This window comes from Anticarsia gemmatalis, chromosome 8 (assembly GCF_050436995.1).
Source record: "Anticarsia gemmatalis isolate Benzon Research Colony breed Stoneville strain chromosome 8, ilAntGemm2 primary, whole genome shotgun sequence".
Taxonomy (NCBI): Eukaryota; Metazoa; Arthropoda; class Insecta; order Lepidoptera; family Erebidae; genus Anticarsia; species Anticarsia gemmatalis.
The window spans coordinates 3,830,506-3,853,020 of record NC_134752.1 but is presented as its reverse complement, the minus strand read 5'-3'; the positions used below and the strand labels follow the sequence as shown (position 1 = coordinate 3,853,020).

Genomic DNA, 22,515 nt, shown 5'->3' with positions numbered 1-22,515 from the left:
TATTAACTGGACACGTAAAACATGAACATTCAGACTGAACTGTCAGGTTTCAATGACTTTCACGTTAGTTAATACGTCCACTTTGTCGAACATGTTATAGCACAAACGTAAGAACATTCTCCAACTCCTTCAACCGTGAAAGACACGGGCCTCTCAACATAGAATCAATATTGTCCAACCATCAAAGTTAATGAGTTAACTGGTAGACTTTCATCTTGAAGAGCGGCTATTTCCTGCGTTTGGTTAGTTTAGTTATGCGGGGGCAAAGAAAGTGGTTTATGCAAATAACCCGTGTTTCTGAGACGCAAGATTTCTTATGTAATTCGGCAAACACGGTGATATGTATTAGTAGACTTTCTAACGTTTAAAGTAACGTGAAATATTATTTTTAATTCTATTACTGAAAAACGAGAAATCTTTCTCACATTTTATAAAATAGTTTTAGATTTGGTTGCAGCAAAGATTACGATTAAATACGTGACGATGTGTGAATAGGAAGTGAGGGATGTGAGTTTGTTTATTGCCTTTACCTGGCGGAGACCGGATGTTGAGTTTGTTTAGACTGTCAAAGTAAACGCCATTTGTTAAAAAAAAGTATTGCCTTACAGGTAAAAGTTTTTACGTTAGGTATAATCCTCTTAAAGTCACATACGTTGGCGTTTATTTTGGCGGCTTTCCCATAAAACGTAAAGCTTTAATGTAAAAAACTGTTAATGTAATTATGTTCAGTTACGCTGTAATTTCCTTTTCAACCACTAAAATATATGCTTTCGTTTGTAAAAATGTCAGAATATCACACGAAAATACGTCTTGTCCTTGGGTCGATAAATTTTACCTAGTTTGGTGTCGAAAACATTTAAATACGAGTGTCAACACACGCGTCACTGACAATGGATGATTGTCACGGCAACCCGCTTTCCTGCACGACGCCACCCACTTCTCACGACTTCCGACTACGATTCTTTTATACTATTCCGCTTTCTTGGTTTCATAGGAAAGCCAATTGAAAGTTCAGTTATGTTTGGTTACGTTCAGTTATCGTACAAACAAATTAAATTTAAAATCTATCAATAACTTTCAAATACAATTTTTATCACGTAATTTATCAGCAAAGAGAACCTATTGAAACTATGATAAGGAGCACCGCGACTGGCCGGAGTATAGAGAAAAAAATTATGAAAGCCTTTTACCGATGAGAAAAAAAAGTGAAACTTACTTTTAATTTAAGTTAAAGTCATCATAAAGATTTTTTTCAGACGTTAACGGCCACTAACATTCAGCTCTACACAATGTCAAATAAAATATATATTTTTTTATGTCACATAATTAACCGCTAACACTCAAAGTTTTTGTTACACAAGCTATTTTTATTCGGAAATATTTAAGGTATAAGCTTTAGAGCTTTGGGTCGTGCACTTGATACCTAACTCATTGGCCTGTTGACATGTAAAAGACATCTAAATGAGTATTTAATATCACATGTGGGTACAAATGTATGTTATGAAACTACTTGCTCAAGATTGCATGCATGCGCGGATATTGCACGGTCAAGCGTGATTGCTGCTTCTAATGGTCGGTTTAATCGCAGGTAATTGTACCGGCTTCACGGGAGGGACTGCGGAGTTAGGAAATTGGTAATTTTTATCCAACGATTAAACGTGGAAATAAATAAGTTATGTAAATGATCCTTTTACAGATTACTTTTCCGCCATTACAAGTTACCTGATTGTCAACTTTATTATATCACTTGATTTTTATGCCACATTACGTCGATAAGCTTTATAAGGACATGTGAACGTAAGGCAGTATACGTCACACGGTGGCCTATAAGAAATAAAAAAAAAATAAACGTCATTATCGGTAATCTGACAGATCGTTTGCGCGGGCATTTTAGTTATTGCGCAACGGTAATAACTTTATCGGCCCCAAAATAAACAAATAACTCAAAAATGTTGGAAAGTGTGGATAATCCATCTGGTTCTCAGATCGTTATTATAGTTACCTTTCACAATTCCGTCCATGGTTTATAGTTTTCCGGCCTTTCACTGTACTTGGACGTTTAGAACTTTTGGGTTTCGCTGCTTAGTGAGATAACACGAATACCGTTATTAATTATGAATAACTGTAACTGACATAGTTTTGGAATTAGGTCAAATCTGTTACTTAATGATTTTCGATAAGCTTTCTTTGTTTTTTAAACACTTGATATTCATGGTCGTTAGTTAAGGTTATTGAGACTTAATTAGAATAAGCTTCTTTAGGAGTATTATTCAACATAGACTATAAATATTTGCCATCATGGATACTTCATTAATCTGTCACCAATTGATGATGAAATCTTACACTATTTTATAAAAGAAATTTACCCGCTAAGCTTAATTTTATACCTACCTAAAAAAATAAAGCAAATTTTTTGTACAGTAACAAGCAATAACTCAAGATTAAACTATACAAACTATTTAAAAAAAACAAAGACTAACTGAAAACAAAATGGCTTAAGTCTAATGAGATGAAAAAAAAATATAAATTGTTGCCAAACTGAGTACACGGTTCAGTTTCGCACAGGTCGGTCTCATTATTGTCTGTGCATTGTGTCATGGAGGTTTGTTCATTGATTTACCAACTATGTATAATGACATTTTTTTCTCCTAATTAGTGACATAAGTATGGCACGGTAACTTGAAGGTAGTTGGAAATTTATGTAACGTAGTACTGCGTAAAGTTACTGCTATGTGTATTAACTTAAATACTTTTTTGGAGTCATTATACAAAAATATTGCAAGATCTATCAAATTAACAAAATTATTCGTTGTCTATAAGCATCTTACAGAGAGAAAATCAGATTTTCAGTTGCCAGATATTGGTCATTAAAATAGATGCAATCCCTTGTTAATAACGGTCCCATTATTATCCCAAAAACGTTTAGCAAATAATATACAAAAACATATTTCCGTTTAAGATTATTCAGTACTTTTTAAGTATAGTATAGTTATCTGGGCGTTAGTTTATTCTAAATAAATATAAAAGACTTAGGCTACTACAAAAACAAAAAAAAAATAATTTATTTCTCGCTCTAGTTTCGTGTTGGTTAATTCTATTAGTGAACTAGTGCGACCTCGAATTTTACAAATTTAATGCTCTTTGGTAATGTTTTTAGACTTTATCAGAACAATTGTTCTACTTGAATGATAATCTCAAGTGTAAGACTAGAAACACGAAATATAAAGCCTACAAAAACCATTTTGGATACGTCTTGAAAATAAAACCAGATATTGCCAACAAACTTCCGTCAATAGAAACGCATCAATAGACTATAAATTCTGTTTTCTGTTACTTCTTGCGTATTTTAGCATTTCAAAGAATTTCTTAATTTGATTACTATAAAGTTTTTTGCTTCGGACACCGCAATTTTTACTTTTTATTATTTAAAAGATAGTCTAAACTTACTGCTTATATCTCTTTCGTTCGTCATGCAAATAAAATTAGTTGGAATTGCGTAAAACTAAACGTACGTGTCGTGTAGTCGTTTGCAAAGAATTAATGTTCGGAACGTTATTGCTTACAGAGAGGTTGTAATCTTTATTTGCTTTCGGCTATTTACCCGCGCTGTTATAAAGACGAGTTACTTTTACTACATCGTTTTCTCTTAACTCGATTCAACTATGCGTTGGTCAACGTCAAAATGACGTAACGTGGAATAACAAGACGTTTTGACAGATAATGTACGGAGAATCTGTCAAAGTATTTTTTTTATAAAGTTTTCTGACGTTTAAAAAGTAGGCCCTAACTTGCTACTTGTCAAAAGTAAAAAAGTTACTCAAAAAAAAAAACAAAACTGAACTATTGCAGTCTTGGTGGCTAATGACGTAGACTTATCATTACAGTTCTTAATTATTGTATTGATTTCCATATAAATAATATTTTATATCGATGAAGAATTCTAAAATGCACTGTAATGTTAAATAATGGAGAATTTCTACTGATACATATTAAAGTGTCAAGGCGACGCGACGATACATTTTTATTAGCTAGAAACGTGATAAAATGCGTTATTAGCCAATATCTAGTAGTAAATTTCCGTAACGTAGAACGATAGAATTGCCTAGTTTATTTCAACTTATTTCATAATAACCAAACGTCATTGTTATTCTTTTCACAGAATTTGTCACAAAAGACCGTATTGGGTTTCTTTTACGCAATAATTAAAATTCACAAACGGCTACCTGAGCCGAACTGATTTCTTAAGAAAACTTGATGCGTAGGTACTATGGTAAATACTAGCAGAGCCTTTTTGATATTGGTGACAAGAATTTAAAGATGTTTGCAAGAATTATGACTTACTTAATTAACGTTAATGAAGAATAAGAGCGATTGAATTTGAGCTATAATTCAAATATCTTTTTTGTCTATAATTTACCTCCAATTTTTAAACATTTTTTAGACCAAAGTATGGATAACACTGTAAGCATAACAGTTGATTAATGTGACATCAATCGCGTGGTACTGCCGGTGCATAGACCTCGCTCCAGTGAAATTCAACGCAGATTGACGAATACACGCGATTACACGATCTGTTTCAATTGAGACATTACTTCATAACAAATGTTTCATTAATGCTCTGTAATTGTACTGTTTATCAATTACTTACTGATGATACGTTCATGTATTTGAAAAAAGTAACACTCATTAATTTGACATTCGATTGACGCCATTCACGACTCGTAATGCATTAATTAAAAGATAGTATTTTTTTTTAACCTATCGACATGATTGCTGTGTAATGGTATGTTTTAAAATCCATCATCGGTTTTGATCGCCGGAAATTTTCTGCGAACCATTCAAATAAAAATAAAGATACAATATCAAAATTATAATACAAAAATGTTTGTGAATCTTTATCGTCTTTTAATATAATTTCTTTCCGTGTAAAATCTGAGTTTAGATAAGATTTAAAATAACCTGTGAGATGTTTAACATATTAGGATCATTACCATCTTTTAAATACAGGTTTGTTGATTTTTAATACATTAATGTTGCTGTGAATTTAATAATAAACATATTTATGTTCGCATAAATATGTGTATTTACATAATATCCACACTTTGGACCCATCGAACAATTAGTTGAGTTTTTTCTGCTGGCTATCATGAGGCTTGATTTACGTCAAAACTGAGGTTGAATTTAGAAAAATAACGGATACTGAATATAACTTGTTTTCAATATTGATTGCTTGTTTTACCGCTGATAAATAAAAGCCGTGGGGATTTAACATATTGTATTGGACAGGTAAAATTCTGTACCTATTATTTACATTGCAATTACGAAAGACTTTCTTAGCGAAAAGAACGTGTTTCAATTATTTAAGTTTAGTAGACTTTATTACTTACTTATCTTAGGCAGAGCAAAATGTAGAGACTATAAACCTCTATATCATATGTGTTTAAAGTGATGCCGAGATTGACATTTTACACATACCAAAGGTTAAACAATTTTTGACGTCATAGTAAATACAAGCAAATGCTGCAAAGGTACCTAACCCGCGAGTAATATTGTCATTTAAAGTATTTTTCTCAAAGAATGTTCTTTGTCTATTGTCTCATAGGTGAAGCGAGTATGTATGTTCGATATTGAATTACTAGAGGGCAGATGATATCGACATAGGACACTCAACAGGTGCTGTGCTATTTTTGTAATGCGATACCTTTGTTCCTGTACCACTATACTACGTTTAACTTTGAAAACAAATATTGATAGATATTTTAAATTGATAGTTTTTTTTACTGGATAAACACATACATAAAATCATGCCTCTGCACATGCCACCATGCCCACAGGGGTAGTAAGAGACCGAAAATCAAATAATTTAGTACCTGCATAAGGTTCGAAAGACTTTTTTGTCTACAAAATGTTGAGTGCACATACCGAAAGTATGGACGTTTAGATAAACTGTTGTTAATAAATCAAATAAAAATCACCGATGAATGGTACCTGGATTAATACATACTTAAGATACTTCCCCCAGATATTTTGAGACGAAATCGCGGGAAACAGCTAGTATTCAATATTTCTCAACGATTTAACTCTTAAAATAACTCGATTATACCGATTCATACCATAAACTCAACGGCTTTGCTCTTAACAACGTACTATGTAATAAAAAACCATAAGCAATTATATCGAGATACAATTGTGAGGTTGTTTTTATATCGGTTGTTGTTCAAGGCTGGCCGGTTTGAACGTAACTACCCGCTAGAGATGCATCTGCTTCTGTTTTTAACTTATAAACATCTTAAGGTTGAAAATACTACTGTTTATTCTTGTTCCAAAGATAATACTTTACAATTGGAGAGAATATTAAACTATTAAGGATCGTACCAAGTAGCCCTGCCCCAGTGGGAAGAAAGCGTGATTTTATGTATGTTTGTATTAATGTATTATGTCAAGGCAACGGTGATATAGGATTTTTGGAGACTTTTACGCAAAAATATTGTGGGATGCTTTTAAGATTAACTGGGACGTGGTAAATTTTAGATGGGCACTAGAGATAGTATTTTTTATGAAGTGGGCTAAAACATATGTGTTATTAGAAACTTTTCAACTAAATGTTATAAATGGGAAAACTTATTTATAGTGAAAAGTAGTTATTATTGGTACCTACTAAAATATTTATGAAATATATGCTTGTATTCCATTCAAAATAAAATTTCGCCTAACAATAAGGCTATTTACTATTTCGCTGACCCATTTGTGTATTGGTTCAAATATTTACAAATAAATATTTGTCAAAATGCTCAGGTATGTAGTTTACTTCGGTCACCGTTAAATAAATTTCTAACACGGCAAAGATCCGTAAGCATCAAGCCCAAACCTCAAAACCGGTTGTATTACTAACCTATTCGTTTTTAAAATATAAGATGATTTATGAAACACGACGCTTAGAAATCAAGACAACAGTTATTTTTGCTTATACGAAATTCCTTTGCGTTTCGCGGTGACTAATAAGCTTTGCTAATAGGTTCTTATGCATGGAACTTAATTGTAATTAGCATTTTAATCACCTGAACTTTAAATAAGAGGGATTTTTAAACAAAATGTGGTTTAAGATAAGCAATGAAATGCTACGGGATCAATTTGCTAAGCATCTAATAATTTTTTATTTAATTTTAAGATTTCAATTTTACCCACCATTAAAAAGTGTGGCGTTCTCAAGTTTCTGCTTTCCCCTATGGGAAAAATGTGTGATTTAAAGCATGTAAAAATTGATTTACCTGTTGCCAAGGAATATTAAAACTTTCTTCAAATTTACGATTAACGAAATGTATATGTCAGTCAGACATAAATTGTAGCGACAGAAACTGCGAAGTGGCAGTAAAATTTATAAGCATTTTAGCACTTTACATCGTTATTTATATCAAAGTATATTGAAAGGAGAATTCGCTTCGTGATCATACCAACATGCAACAAGTACTTGGTTAAAATCTTGTTACTTTCGTTGTCAAGATCACTATTTACCTACCTCATGTGGACTTGCGTGTTCGCTGTTATGACGATAAGTAGCCATTAACCTCAGCTCTGTAAATGATGTTAAGTAGCTACGTGGATATTCGGTAGGCATGGTTATAAGATTACCAAAATGTTGTTACCATGAGGAAGTTTAAGTTAAAATTGTTTCTGAAGACTATGACTGATTTCCCTAAATAATACATACCTACAATTGTCATTTTTTAGTAAGTTTATTTCAATATAAAAGATATGTAGTGTAATTCTGAAAATATTCTCTTTTGTTTGTCTTTGGCCGTTGGTGACGATTTCTCTTGATCTGTGTTTTCCAAAATAACTTTTTTTAACTGAACCTTTTAGTTCAGGAACGTCTTTTCTGAATATTTTATTGTTTTTATTTGATTGGGGTCACCGTTATTATACTTTATACCTTTTTAAAGGGTCAAAACGTGCGATGACACGTGACATTACAATACCCTTGAACAAAATACATGTAAAATTATTAATATAACCGCAAACTTGTATTTAGTCTTATATTTTACTTATTTATAATTTATTCGAAGTATTTGTGGTGGGATACAAACAACTTATTCATATGAATTACTAATTAAATTGATATTGGTATAATAAATACCTGTTAGGTTAAGCAATTATGTACCTATTTGTTATATTTCCTTATTAGAGAAAAACAACACTATTACCGATTATTACCTTTATTTATAATAATCAAAATTTACAAAAAATATAAGTATATCTACATGATTAAACGGAGTATTAAGCATGAAAAAGATGTCCATTGAGGACATATGTCCATAAAGTATACTTTACTTTATGGACTTACGTCCTCAATGGACGTCTTTTTCCTGACATACCTGATGATGGAGGATTGTAATCCTAACTTACTTGTTACTCCTAATACTATTTTCCAATACCAAACTATATTTTAATTCCTCATTACGCTGAATCTAAAAAAAACAGATACCTACCATACTTTCTCTAACACAAACTTACACGATTATCCCTCGAAACAATCACACGATGAAAAAGTCCTTTAATCATTCTACGCCTTCAGAACGCCATGCTACGTTTCTTTCCACGCAATGTCATATAGGACTACAGTGAGGTGGTCGACACAATGGTCGGCATTGCAAGGTGAACCGGCCCGCGGCGCTGGGTGCATGACCCGAGACGCGCCCTGTAAAAACTCCACACAGCTGAGCGGCCCGCAACTTGTAGGGCCCACTTATGTGTATGTATGGATGTTTGAAGATGTGTGTTTTATTTGTGAGGTTTCATTGTGCTTCTTTTTGGGGTGTAAGTTAGGTATTGTATGTCTAAAAGATTTTAAATGGGGGTGCGTTATTTGTTTCGGTTAATTCTTTTTTTGTGAGTTGTATGTATCGTATTTTATTTCTGTTAAATAGTAGTGCTGAGGCTTGTTTTATATCTGAAATAAATATGTATTATGATACTTAAGAGTTTCTTGAATCTGGGACGTTTCTGAAATCAATTTATAGTGAATTGATTAAAAACATAGTTTTACTATACTGTGGATACTTTATGGTTGCTAAAAATAAATGTATATTGCTGGAATAAATAAAAAACTTCTAGAACTTTTAGCTATCTATATCGAAGTATCATAACATTCTAGCAAGTACTTAAACCAATCTTCGTATACGCATCTAATAGAGGAAACTCACTCAATATTTGCGCAGTAATCCAGCGCACTTGCACTCACAGGTGACCGGTTTTTTATGTGAAACCATGAGCACTACATTCCAATCGTGTCGGTTCATACATTGACGCGCATGCGCAAACGTTGGCGAAGGGAAACTGTATGCATTTGCATTCAAACGAACCTGCCTTTTTAGATATAAATCGTACCAAATGAAATTATGCGGACATTGATCATGAATATTTATATTTTGCTACTATTGAGCAATGCGGTACAAAAGATATCAACGAGCGACGTTTTTATAATATGTAGGCTGTTGTTCTATTTTTAGTTATTTTATGGCTTTCCTTGCCAGTAGTAGTAGTTTTTTAATGTTTACGCAAAACTTAGTCATTGAAACATAAATGAACCGCGGTAAAATCCGTAAAAGTGGATTCATTCGTCCAATTTGCTAGTAATTAAATTCGTCACAAGTTGAACATTCAAAATAACTTTTCTTAGGACTTGATGTCATTGAACTTCTTCTAAACGATTTACGTCTTTACTCTTACTAAGGAAGATTTCGAGATTTAAGAAAAATATGATATTTGTATAAATAACAAGGCTTTATACCTACCATACTATTCTATAAACCTGAAATCCTTTTGCGATTTATGTTAAAAAATCTTTCAAATACTTTTGAAGATTAGGGTAGTAGGTACATAAGAAAATGTTATTCACATGTGACAAAGAATACGGATTGTCGAAGACGTTACTACAGACTGAGTCATCAACTGTCTTTCCATACAAAAACGTGCAAGACATTTACTCTAATTATGCGCAAAAATCTTCAAACACGTAAGTATGACAAGGTTCTATCAATATCGGTCACTTTCGCCACACTTCGGAGAGGTTCGTAAACATATAGTAATTACTCCAGCCGCGGCCGCCATTGTCTAAAGACTTTCGCCATCTTGGCTTCCGTCAAACATCTAATCATTACACACATTATCTTATATTTAATAGGTAGAGAGTTAATTTTATGTACGAGTGAAATTATGTGTAGTTGTTTTATGTATGCTATTTGAATTAATTTTAAGGCTAGCTTGTATAGACTTTGATGGACGTTAATGAAGATTTTTGAGGTTATCTCATGATAAGTCGTTCTCACATTTCATTCCTTATATTTATTGGGATAAATTATATTCCTAAATAAAAAGAAAATTGACAGCATTGTACGATTAACTGTTTATTAAAGAACTTACGATTAAAACAATGGAAAAACCTTCTCTTTCAAATTAAAAGCGGGTTGCTTCCTTTAAAAAAAATCTAAAAGTCACCTGAGATAGTACAATATCGTAATCTAAAAAAAGGTATGTTGTATTCTGGAGGCCAGTTGCATTAACCTATCGACAAACGATCAATCAGCAATCTTTAGTTAGTAATAGTAAACCTACCTTTCGCACTGTCGCACGCTTCACGGAACTTAGTTTCTTTCCGTACTTTCATAGACACGTCAAAACTCTGTTATAGTTTCTTTGACCTGTGACTTGTTTCAAGATAGTTTTTATGCTTAACAATTACTAAACAGTTTATTTTAAATGTCTTACAAAAGATTAACAAAGTTACCAATGCAAAGTAAAGATATATTCTTTTATTCTTTGTTGGTTATATTTATGTTACAACGCGATTTGATCGTTTTTGTTGACAAAATATACACAAAAAGACATACTATAATACCCAGCACTAATGCAATAAAGTAAAGCTCAATACTAGTCAATACTCTAAACAACAAAAAGCATTCGATTAATTACTTTATTTACCTACCATTTCTTTATAAAACGCATAAGGAGTTTTTATATAACCGATTCAAGAGACAACTCTTCTCTAGATGCATATGCATTTTTATAATATTCTTTATCTTTTCAGGGTTTTAAACTTTCTTTAAATCAAAATTTGAGTTCAATATTTAATTTAACTATCTAGTAAAATCGTTACAAGTAATCATTACCTTTTGTAATAGTACAATTGGAATGAATAACAACATTCAAGCTATCTCTAAAGCCTATCATAGTTTTGACAAAAGGAACACAAGTACGTGTCGTTTGCGAGTCTAGGAACATAATATTGAACGATAAGGTTTTGTCTACATAAATATTCGCGATTAAGCAAATGATATGCGTCGTCGACCGCCTCTGAGGAATGTCGGACAACTCACGCGATCGCTATGTATCAATATTCGAATAGGATTACCGTTTTTGTGTCAAATGTAGGCTCTTCAACACTTTGTTGAGGACCTGTTTGTGTAGAAACAACACACTAAGTATGGTTAATCTTTAATGAAATGCCTTAAAAACTTTAGCGTGGTCTTAGTATTTGGAATGAAAGTTTTTTGATATATCCGTCGTTATATAAGAGAAGGTTTAATCTAAAAAGGAAACTCGCCAGTTACATGGACTGTATCTGAAAAATGTGACATATGGATCTTCAAATATGTCTTTGCTTTTAAATTTTTGTGTTTTTGTTGAATGATTCCGAACAAACCAATTCGTAAATAAAGCTTATTGTATCATGCAAATTATTATGAAGCCTTAAATTTTGTAGAAATTGGCTTACTTCTGTTTTGCTACACACCTTATCCAGTCGCAATACGACAGTTTGTAATATCAATAAACTATTAATTTCATTACCAATTTATTGAACAATAGTATGCGATTACACAAATAAGCTTGTCAATGTAATTAAAACATTACAGCATTACGTAAAGTGAAAGGTATGCGTATATACGATGACATTTTAACAAATTAATTAAATTAAGTTGAACTTTCGTGTTTCTGGAACTGTTTTGAAGGTTGATTGACGGGTTTGTGGTCGTGTCAGTTTATTTTTAGACTGTCTTACGTATTTATTGGTATCAAAAGTGTGAGTGACGGTATATGGGGAATAGTTAAAGTAGAGTTAAAGTAAGTTGTCGAGATTTTTGTGTAACTGGTCAAAATATTGCTATTTGTACGTCGCCGTCGTTTTTGTGTGTCGGAGCACAAATTACTGGCCCTGTTTGTCTAAAAGCGAACAGTCTTTAAAAGTTAAATAAACGTTAAAGTTTAATTTTAAATTGTTTGATTTGCCAAGCTGTTAATTAAGTAAAAATATCCGATTTCTTACTAAACCATGTGAACAGGCATTATGTTACACAATTGTAAAATCCACGAAATTGATTTCCTAACGTCAAATAGCTGACATTCAAACATTACGCATTCTTTCCTCGCATTAGTTAGTTGCCAAGATATATTACATAAAGTTTCTCTCACAGATCGAGCATATCATTGACACTGTATTAGTATCTGTAACTTTCTTTGCACTTTCCCATCGATAATCGTAATCGGATAGTCGATTCGATAAAAACGTATCTCGACGATCGATGAACTCTAGTCGAGTTGAAGGAACGTCTCGCTCCGATGGCTGATCACTCTGATGGCCAACACTGGTGTTTTGCAAAAAAACTAATGATCTCTGATTACTTTAAGTGGGTGGATAAAAGCCGATATATTTTTCTTTTTGATTCAATTTTAAATGACTGTTTTATAGGCCGTTTGTGGACTAATTTAAACGCGATTTGCCTTATCCCGCATAACTATAGTCTAACAACTTAGTAGTGAGCTTTACTTATGCACAATTAATTAAGATTACCATTAGTTATTCTGTGTATTTGAAAAATAAAGTAGTTGTATGAACGCGTATGCCTTTGGGTCGCTTATATTTTAAATTCCCAATTTTCTTTTACTCCGTCAGCCGCGTAACTTGTTACACTATATTTCTGACTTATTATCTTTACGCAATCAAAAAATAGTTTTGCGATTATTAAACTCATTTATTTCACTAACCGTAAAAGTAATTAAATTGGTAAGATATATTTTACTTAAAAACCACTTAATTTCAATGTTCAGTTGGTAATAAATGCTGACCGATATTCAGTATTTATTCATCGAATACTTGGTCTACATAACTGGGTATTAAATCAGTATTGAATGGTTAAATTTGTACTAAAAGTGGTTCGACAACAAACTGGTTTTCACGTAACTAGCCTTAAATTAACACATGCCGATTATTGTAGTTTATTCAACGTTTTTAGTGAAACAGGATTCCGATGTTAGTTATTTAATTATAATAATTGGTTAGGATTGGCATATTTATATATAACTTGTTATTTACCTAGTTTTAGTTGTAATATTTTGTTAGAAGTACAGAAAATACTTACGAAAATTTGCTTACCTGTATCTGTAAAAATGGATTCGGTATTTTTACATATTATAAATTGCATGCTTTTGATTTTATTGCATTTTGGAACGCATTGCATATATAAACTGTTTTACATAACACATGATATATAACAGCATGATAAATAGAACTTTTACATACATACATACATAACATCACGCCTGTTATACCCGAAGGTGTTGACAAAGGTCTTTGAAACACTCGCGTTTCACCATTAACAATGTTAGTTCCATTTAATAGGGGGCGAGTCTATTGCCATTTACCTAGCACGAAATGATTATAGTCAAATACTTTTTATAGTCTAATGTTACATGTCACATGGATATATCATATCTACTATAAGCTATAATAATATTAGATCGGGGAAAAAGTATTTTCGCGTTTCAGTATGTATGAACTTGTAATAAAATCTCTTTGGCTTCAAGAAACACAAATGAGTACACGGTTCATTAGGTTTCTTTCAGTGAGCTCGTGACGTACCCAAATATCGAGCTTTTTTGTGTAGAGAAAAGATTTTATTACAAGTTCATACATACTATAATGCGTAAAGACTTTTTTCCCCGGCCTAATAATTATAGCCTTTATTACCAACATCATAAAAATAGCCGTTTTTCTTTTAAGTAGTGTGTAAGAAGTTGCACATTAGTTAGTGATCGAACGTGTGTATGTCGTTATGGGAATGCGATCAACTTTCTTGTCGTTAATGCTTTATTATTGCAATCATCTAAATAGAGTAGGCTTCGATGCAATAATTCTTAGCATTTACGTTTATTTAAAAGCTTTCAGTAATAGTAAAATTAGATAAGGCCAAGAAAAAGATGTTTGAAAACGTTCTGTTGAATTGGTATATTTTTTATGGTAATATTATTTTCATTTTCAATATATTTACATTTTTGATAATTTTAGGTCTTTTGTACTCCTAGTTGATGATTGCAGTAACTATTTGATAGCTTTATTAGAACTATTCAATAGTTGGCTCAATTGTCCTGGGTAATCGTAGAATCTTTCCCTTCCCACTTTTATTTGTAGTTAGTGAATCTTTCTTTGTTTAGACCTACATTTTTAGTTAACCGTCTCATTCAAATTACTTTTGTTACTGAATACTAACCTCGTTTTCCATGTTTAGTCTATGATACCATTCCATTCAAAGTTTAAAACCTCCTAAAAACAATTTTCCATACCCCTTGTTCTCATTCTTAACTCGTTCACATCGACATCTCAATCGGTATCGAGAAAAAGTTACCATGTGTGTCACTTTCGAGTGATGCAACACGCATGCACTTATTACAAGATATTATGTACTGAGAAGTATAACGTAATTAATTACTTCAATAGGGATCGTGTTGTGTAACTTTGTCGTAACCGCACAATATTTTAAAGGAAAATTGGACAGATTGTGAAATTTAAACGAAATATGTAATTTTTGATCGAGTTTGCGATAAGCTTTAGAATGTAAAAATGGGTTATTTTAAACAGTATAGTAACTCAAGCTGCGCGTCAGAATCTGAGCGTACGGCAATGTAGGATTTCTTGCTTTGCATTAATTTCTATGGTACTGCGTCCACTGGATCAAAATTTCGGTGTCGTAGAAATTAATACAAAGTGGCAGATCCTTAAGCCCGGTTCCCTTTGCGGAGCGGACTCATTTATGACTCCGTTAAACTCGCAAGCGCAAACTGCATACTTGTGTTTCCACCAACAAATAGTCTGATAGTATGCAGTTTACGGTCCATACGGACCGTACGCTCTGGTTTCGACGCAGTAGATGCACAGCTTCATAATGACGTCCGTGACATAGTGGGTAAGATAAGAGTCACGTGTAGTCACTGTAAAATATTTGCGTGATAAACCCCCGATTTCTGAGGTACATTTAGCGGTAGTTTATCTATTCAATAGCGTTTTTTTATAAGTCTAAACGCTATTGAATAGATAAACTACCGCTTAATGTACCTCAGCCACCGGAGGTTAGGAGTTTAGTCTCACTGAACGTAGTATCCATTTTTGGAACGTTAGTAAAGTTCCCCAGCAATGCAATAGTGGGTCTTTATAAAATTGAAATGAAATAAATTAAAGTAACTAATCGTTTATTTAGTTTCAAAGCAGACGATTAAATAGTAAAAAAACTATGTTTATTCAATTTCAAAGTTGCATTTGTAAATCGTCAGTTTGTAAATAGTTTTTTGTGTAGAATTGTGTTTATTTTTGAAGTAACACTTATTTGTTGTGGTGATCCGTGAAGCATGTCACAATTCTGTTCATTGTGAGTTTACGTTACGTTAACGACCTTCAACTTTGGTCAATAAATGGCTTGCGTTTAAGGCAATTTTAACGATAAAACCTTAACTTTTTGACCGAAACGGATGTATGAAAATTACTGACTTGCTATCGGCCTTGTAGTGGAATATGACGGCTTTTAGTAGACCATTTTCTGTAGGCTTAAACAGCCTGATGTTTAGTAACGCTTAAATCCCATTGTTTAATTTAATTTTATTGATTTAATCTTACTGTCTTCTTTCGTTTGTAGTTTAACGCCGCTTAGAATTGAGTGATAATGCAGAATTTATACATTGATCACTGTTGGTGGCGTATCTCAAAATAACAAACATGCAAGGGTCAAACACTTGAAACATAGGCCCGTATTTAATTGACTGGTATTTCAAGGAAACCCAGTTCTAGGAACCTATTTTGTGTGTAAAACGGGTATTTAAGATGTACTTAATATGACGGCTTTTAGAAGACACCTACAGATCAAAAGTTAGTAAAATCGTCTGCAAAATGCTTTCAAATGAATACCTATGCAAGTATTTTTATGCTTACTGAACAACAATAATGTGGTATTTATGCTATCTATGAGTATTATTGAGTACATTTACATAGCATTGTTTCTCGTGACGCCGCCGACCCCTCTCCGGGAAGTCATTACGACCTTTAATGGAATGTGCGTCTAATGGACCTGTAGTCATAAATATATAGCCATTGTATACTAGTTTTTATCTCTTGTATTGTTTCTAAACACTCGCTTGAAAGAAAACTGATGGATTGTCGTTTTCTTGGTAATGCTATCGAAAGAATATAGACTGTTGTAAGAATAGACTTGAATAGAAAGGTACAGATGACTGGGTTTTGGTGATTACTAATTTACGATAACATATTATTGATGTAGAGCTTTTATAATTGGACGTGTGATTTCCGGAACTGCTAAAATATAGATACGAGTAAAAAAATCTTTTATAACTAGTATAGATAGAAAAATCAAGTATTTTATGTTAGCCACATTAATTTTGAAGACTAAGGGCTTTTTGATATCATGCTTCTACCTTAGGTACAGATAAATAATGTCAAATGTTAGAAAGTCTGCGGTATATTCGTACCTACTACAGATTTCATTGAACAAAATTAAACCGGTGTTTTAAGAAAATAAATTTTGTGTGACTCATACTGCATCTAAGAGATATGTTTTAATTAATTTTATAAGATATATTGACGTGTCAGTGGTTTTTTCCCGTCAATAAATCAATACGTGAGTCATTTTGACTGAGCCAAGCCGGTTAGCTTAGAATTTAGACCGGATAGAACTGTCTATGTTCATTCAACACAAACTGTTTACAATAAAAAAACTGTCGCGAGCTTTTTTGCAGAGGTTTGCTCAATGAAGCTTTATCTTTCTAACTTAACGTTTGATGTTTTAGAAACTGTTATAATTAATTCAAGAACTTAGAGCCTTTTGTATGTAACGCAGACTTTAGTTACAATATTTGATGTTACAGACAGATATATGTACAGCTTGTAGTTAAAACGAGAAAAATGTAAGGTTATCTTTTGGATATCGAGTTATCAATTAACTAAATTAACTTAACGTAAAGTAACTTTTAAAATTAGAGGTGGAACTGGGAAATACATACTGCTTGCACTTTTTGGCGTTTTTGCCATTTGTGGCGTTTCTGAACAGTCGCTGTAAGGATGCAATACAACATTACGACTTAATACTCTCATTCATAACAAATTCGTTCTCTGAAATAGGGACAAGAACAAAAAGGGAATAGAAATTGACCCCAAATATCACAACAAACCTGATATATCCTAAGTCATTCCCTCTCAAATTCTCTTTGTAATATATTCAATCCTCGTATTAACAATAGTGATATTGCGTGGTAACTTGTGTGTTTCTCACGATGTTGTATCGGTGTACTTAGTATTAATGTGAATGACAAAGCTCTGCTTGATCTGATATTGTAACTGTTATTATTTCGTATCGGTATATCTTGGTGTTGTCTATTAATGCCTTTTCTTTGAGTGCGGGATGTTGATAGAAAGACTATGATTTTTGACTTATGTTATCTACTTACTTAGATATATGAATAAGTTCAACCCAATAACGTCGACAAAGGCTTCTTCTGGGAAACTTAAATCAATAAGTCTAACCTGTCACTGTTGCAAAACTGGACAAGGGTTTCTTGTCTGAAAATCCCACCACGCTGTCCTGTGCGGGTTGGACTTTACATCTTCAAGAACTACTACTTACCTATTTTTAGTGGCATTTGAACTGGGCGTCTCAGTACTTCGGATGGCACGTCAAAGGCCTTCGGGCAGCTTGAAAAACTTTGACTCTAGGTTGACCACTAACTATACAATAAGAAGAAGAATAAGTAGAATAAACCAACACCACTTGATTTATGTAGGAATGTTGAGTATGATAAACTTATCTCCGGTCCAATAACCTAACGAAATAAAACAATGATCGTGTTCCTATACACAGCGACTCCTTAACCGACACAATGAGCGGAAAACGAAATAGGTGAGGACATTGGTAACGCATGCCAACAGTGTACGAGTTGTGAAGTATGTGATACTATGATACTACATACTTTTTATTAGGACCTCAATCTAAGAAAAATGTTTATAGTTTTTAAACTTTGGCTTTGTATGATTACTGTCTCAGGTTATATGAGAATTTAATTTATGATGTATTGTACTTTTGATAGGTTGATATTTAGGATAGGTTATTAAGTTATTATAAAAAAAAACTAAGCGGCATACTATTAAAAAAAACATTTTTATATTTTACAAATCATAAGCGACATTTCGTAATTCGCAATTATTTTACATTGTAACTATATTTCTTTACAAAACTTACACAATAATTTGCATATTATGGAGACTCACTCAGGTACTAACAAAGATACGTATATCTTTATAGGCCGATAAATTACTATCAACCTTTGATTTAAAGATGAAAGGAAGATAATTGTAAATAGAATTTCCGTTTGTAGGTTTTCTCTCCAAACGCAAAGAAGCCAATCAAGTGGCTCTAATTGAAACGTTTTATCTTAAACACAGATACATTAAATACCTAGTTGTACGTGGTGGCGCCAGACAGACCGACGGTAACTACTTTCTAATGACTGGAATCATCTAGCGTACATGTTAAGGCGTGTCTAACATGGTACAAAATGCATAAATATCGGTAAAGTCGTTTTTGAGAAAAATTACACCAGCAGCTCGATTTTCAACCACTATAGACTACCGACAACCGGCTAGCTATCGAGAAATGTTGCACGAAAATCTGATCAGCGCCTCTAGTGGGCTCCGTAGGAACTATTATGGCAGTACATTTTAAATGTCAATCTCTCAATATTTGACAGTAGGTACCGACTGTAGAGAATTTCGCTACAGATAAGGTAACACAGTAAAGTAGTAAAGAAGAAGGAAATATTGTGTGACCGATGATATACCTACTATATCTTATTTTTTGTGAAGTCAGATAAAATGGCGACAGAGTGAGAGTAGATTTTCAGCAATATTTAATTATTGGCATTTTGTCAAACGTGTTTTTACTAATTGTAGCTTTTAACGTTATGATTGTTTAATTGCTCTGTTATGGATTATTTCGTAATTCTGTTTTGAAATCAAAGTAAAAGCTATTAAAGGAACAAGTTTGTTAAGTTTCTGAGCAGGAAGTGATTTAACCTTAATTGAATTAAACAGTTAATTCGGCGAGGTCATCATTTTTGACAGTTTATGTTTACTATTTAATGGAGTAAAAAGTATTACTAGTATTATTAATAAACGATCCAAATGCCTAAAATACTTTATTTGAACCATAAGGACACACACATAATCATATACTACTTATTTTCGACCGAAGGACACGAACATGACCAATAAATAGTTCCTTAAGCTAACCAATCCGTTCCATCTTCACTTGGTCACGACAAGAATCCGTAACTAATATCCAAAAATCCCATCCCTTATTAAAAAAAAATACCATAAAATACTTACGTATTCCCAACAGCGTATAAAACCTTCATGCATTTTAATTACTAGAACCGGACAAATAGAAAAAAAAGTAACGTTTCGGTTTGAAAAGGCTGGCACAGTCCTTGAATGCCCTTGGGGGCAATCAATCCGTTCCGTCCTTCGGGAATCCGGAGGCCTCCGGTGGAATGCGGTTGGAGCCGGTTCGACGTAATTACTATGTTGTGGCGAAGCCTGGCGACCATTGTGGCCATTGTGAGGCCGTTAGAACAGCCTCAATCGCTCTTTAATTATACTACGCATTTTCTTAAACGAGGTACAATGAGGTCGATATTTTGTTTGATAAGGTTTTTTAGTTATTGCTAACTTGTGTTTAACAAATGCAATATTTTTCTAATTGTGTCCTTCTGCCAAAAGATAACATATTACAACAAGATATTTCTTCAGATTGGTTATCTTCTTGACCGTCTATCCAATACATCATTACGAGATGGATCCTCTTACTTTAACCTAAAGTATGACTGTAGTGGTTTATAAAATTGGTGCTCATATATTTCTCAAAGAATTTTAAAGATCTTTTAGAGATGGTATCGCGCAGAAACTAAATTCGTTGACCCCAAAACTTGTAGGAGGATAATCCGTCTGTTGCATAATATTAATCAATACTCTACTATACTATTAACATCTATTGTTAAATGATTTATATCGAGGTTAATATTTTTCGTCTCATTTCGTAGTAGAAAAGTACGCTAGAGGAAAACTCACTGACACATATATTAGTTCAGCACAGTTCTGTGTTGATGAATGAGAGCAGATAATTCTTGAAGCACGATCGACATGGATACGGATATTATGAGATGTTACGGCTTATTGTGTTTGTCACTACTTTGTAGCAAGTGAAGTATTGGTACTATTTGACCGATAATTACTGTGAGATGAATGAGGCTACGAAAAACATTGGGCTAAGTACAGAGTCTGGACTGAATTCTGAACCACGTTTTACCTACGTTTGTCATATGACTCATATGGAAGCTGTTAGGATGTATTTTTTTATTCGTGTGAAATGTAAACGGAACAGGGGACATAACAGTTTTTACGACATAAATAACAAATAAAGAAAATTACATTTACAATTTGATAGAATTGTTTTACGAGTAGGTTTTAAGACATTCAAAATATGAAGAAAATTACGATAGAATTCATTTTATAACTTTACAAGAGCCCGTAGCGAACTACAAGCATTTAGGTACAAATTTCTATACCAGTTGTCGTAAGGAATTTGTCTGCTAAACCTTGAATCTGTCGCCAAAGCATTTGCCACCCACCAGTTTATAAACTGTGTACATTAACGCGTTTGTTTGATCTATTGTTTAGCTTATGTTTTAGAATATGTTTGGACAAATAAGTAAGCATTGAAGGCGTAATCGTTATGTAACTAATCATATATTGTACTTGAATATTGTATAATATTTAATCTTTGCCTTGAATTTTCGTATCAAAACTTTATACTAACAGTAACCGAAATAAAGATTCTTAAACCTTCATATCATTAATGATGCGAAAACTAGGATCGTAGGTACCAAAAAAAATATCTTTCTTAGGATTCGATTCGAAGAATTCCAGACTTAATTTATAAATTCGTGGATAAATCTCCGAAGTAGTTCTCAAAGTATCAAACCTACTAACATAATATCTATGTTTTAGCCATTAAAACATTTTAAATCCGTGTTTGATACCGATATTAATGGCCTGTTTCTTTTCTTTGCAGACGTACGCAGCAGACAACTCAGGCAACTCACAGTCGATCCTAGATAGCCTCAATAACAAGTACTTCTTCTTCACGAGGACGAGGGGACTCTTCCGTATCTGCTATCCTAAGGAGCGGCCGCCGTCAGGTAAGAACATCAGCTTTTGATTAGCGACATGTGCAAATTGGTCAGTAAGACCTCATGTTTTTACTGGTGTATTTTACCACCTTAGCTCTCTGCTAAAACCAAGAAGAATTTTTATAACGTTGTGGCATTTATGTGTTTTCTCATAAACCCCTAAAAATTTTTGTATAGACCATATTTTTCTTGGATTAGTTTTGAGAGATTTGAGACCAATCAAAACATAAAACTAAATCAGAGATCAGTTTTATCGTTTTTTAACAGATTTACTTGCGATATACGTAAGAACATTATTCTGAACCGACATTATAACTATACCAAGGTGTAATAAAATAACAGATTTTACCACAGATGACATAACTCTCAAATGACGTAACCGCCAAAAGAATTCCCTATTAAAATAGCAATAGCCAATTTACTAAACAATACAAATAAGGAGTCTAATACGGTGTTTATAGTACACGTTTACGTGAATGACGTCCATTCATGAACAAATTTGGGACCGGCCATTGTCATTGAGATCTGTACACTGTTGCAAACGTGTCTGCCGTGCCCATTCTGTTCACATCCGTTTTCTTAGTATTAGTCATTTGAGAGTTCAATGGGTAAATGTCGTAAGCGTTGAGTTGCAGTATTATTATTTTCTATCTCTTGAGAAGATATTTAAATAAATACATAAATACTAATGGACAAGTCACACACGGTCGTCTGATTGCAAACTAAGTAGAGTTTAAACTATGATACCCAAACATCAGATAAACATGATTAAACAAATTAAATGATTTGGGTATGCTTTAAAGTATTGACATGGGCATATGACACTATTACTCTGGTGCAGTAAATTGGTTTATTAAATGTATCATTCATTTAAAAAACAACGTATGTTTATAGAGTTAAAACTTTGGAAAAATTTGAAAATTTTGATAGTCCGTTTTTTTA

At 32.9% G+C, this 22,515-nt stretch overlaps 1 protein-coding gene across 2 annotated transcripts in view; it reads left to right on the top strand.

Moving 5' to 3' along the window:
- LOC142974709 (transmembrane protein 178B) overlaps window positions 1-22,515 on the top strand; it is a 56,298-nt gene that overhangs the window by 3,514 nt on the left and 30,269 nt on the right. For both annotated transcript variants that reach the window (XM_076117181.1, XM_076117180.1), the window contains exon 2: window positions 21,456-21,582. In XM_076117181.1, the coding sequence (XP_075973296.1) occupies window positions 21,456-21,582 (127 nt within the window). The remainder of the gene's footprint in view (window positions 1-21,455; window positions 21,583-22,515) is intronic.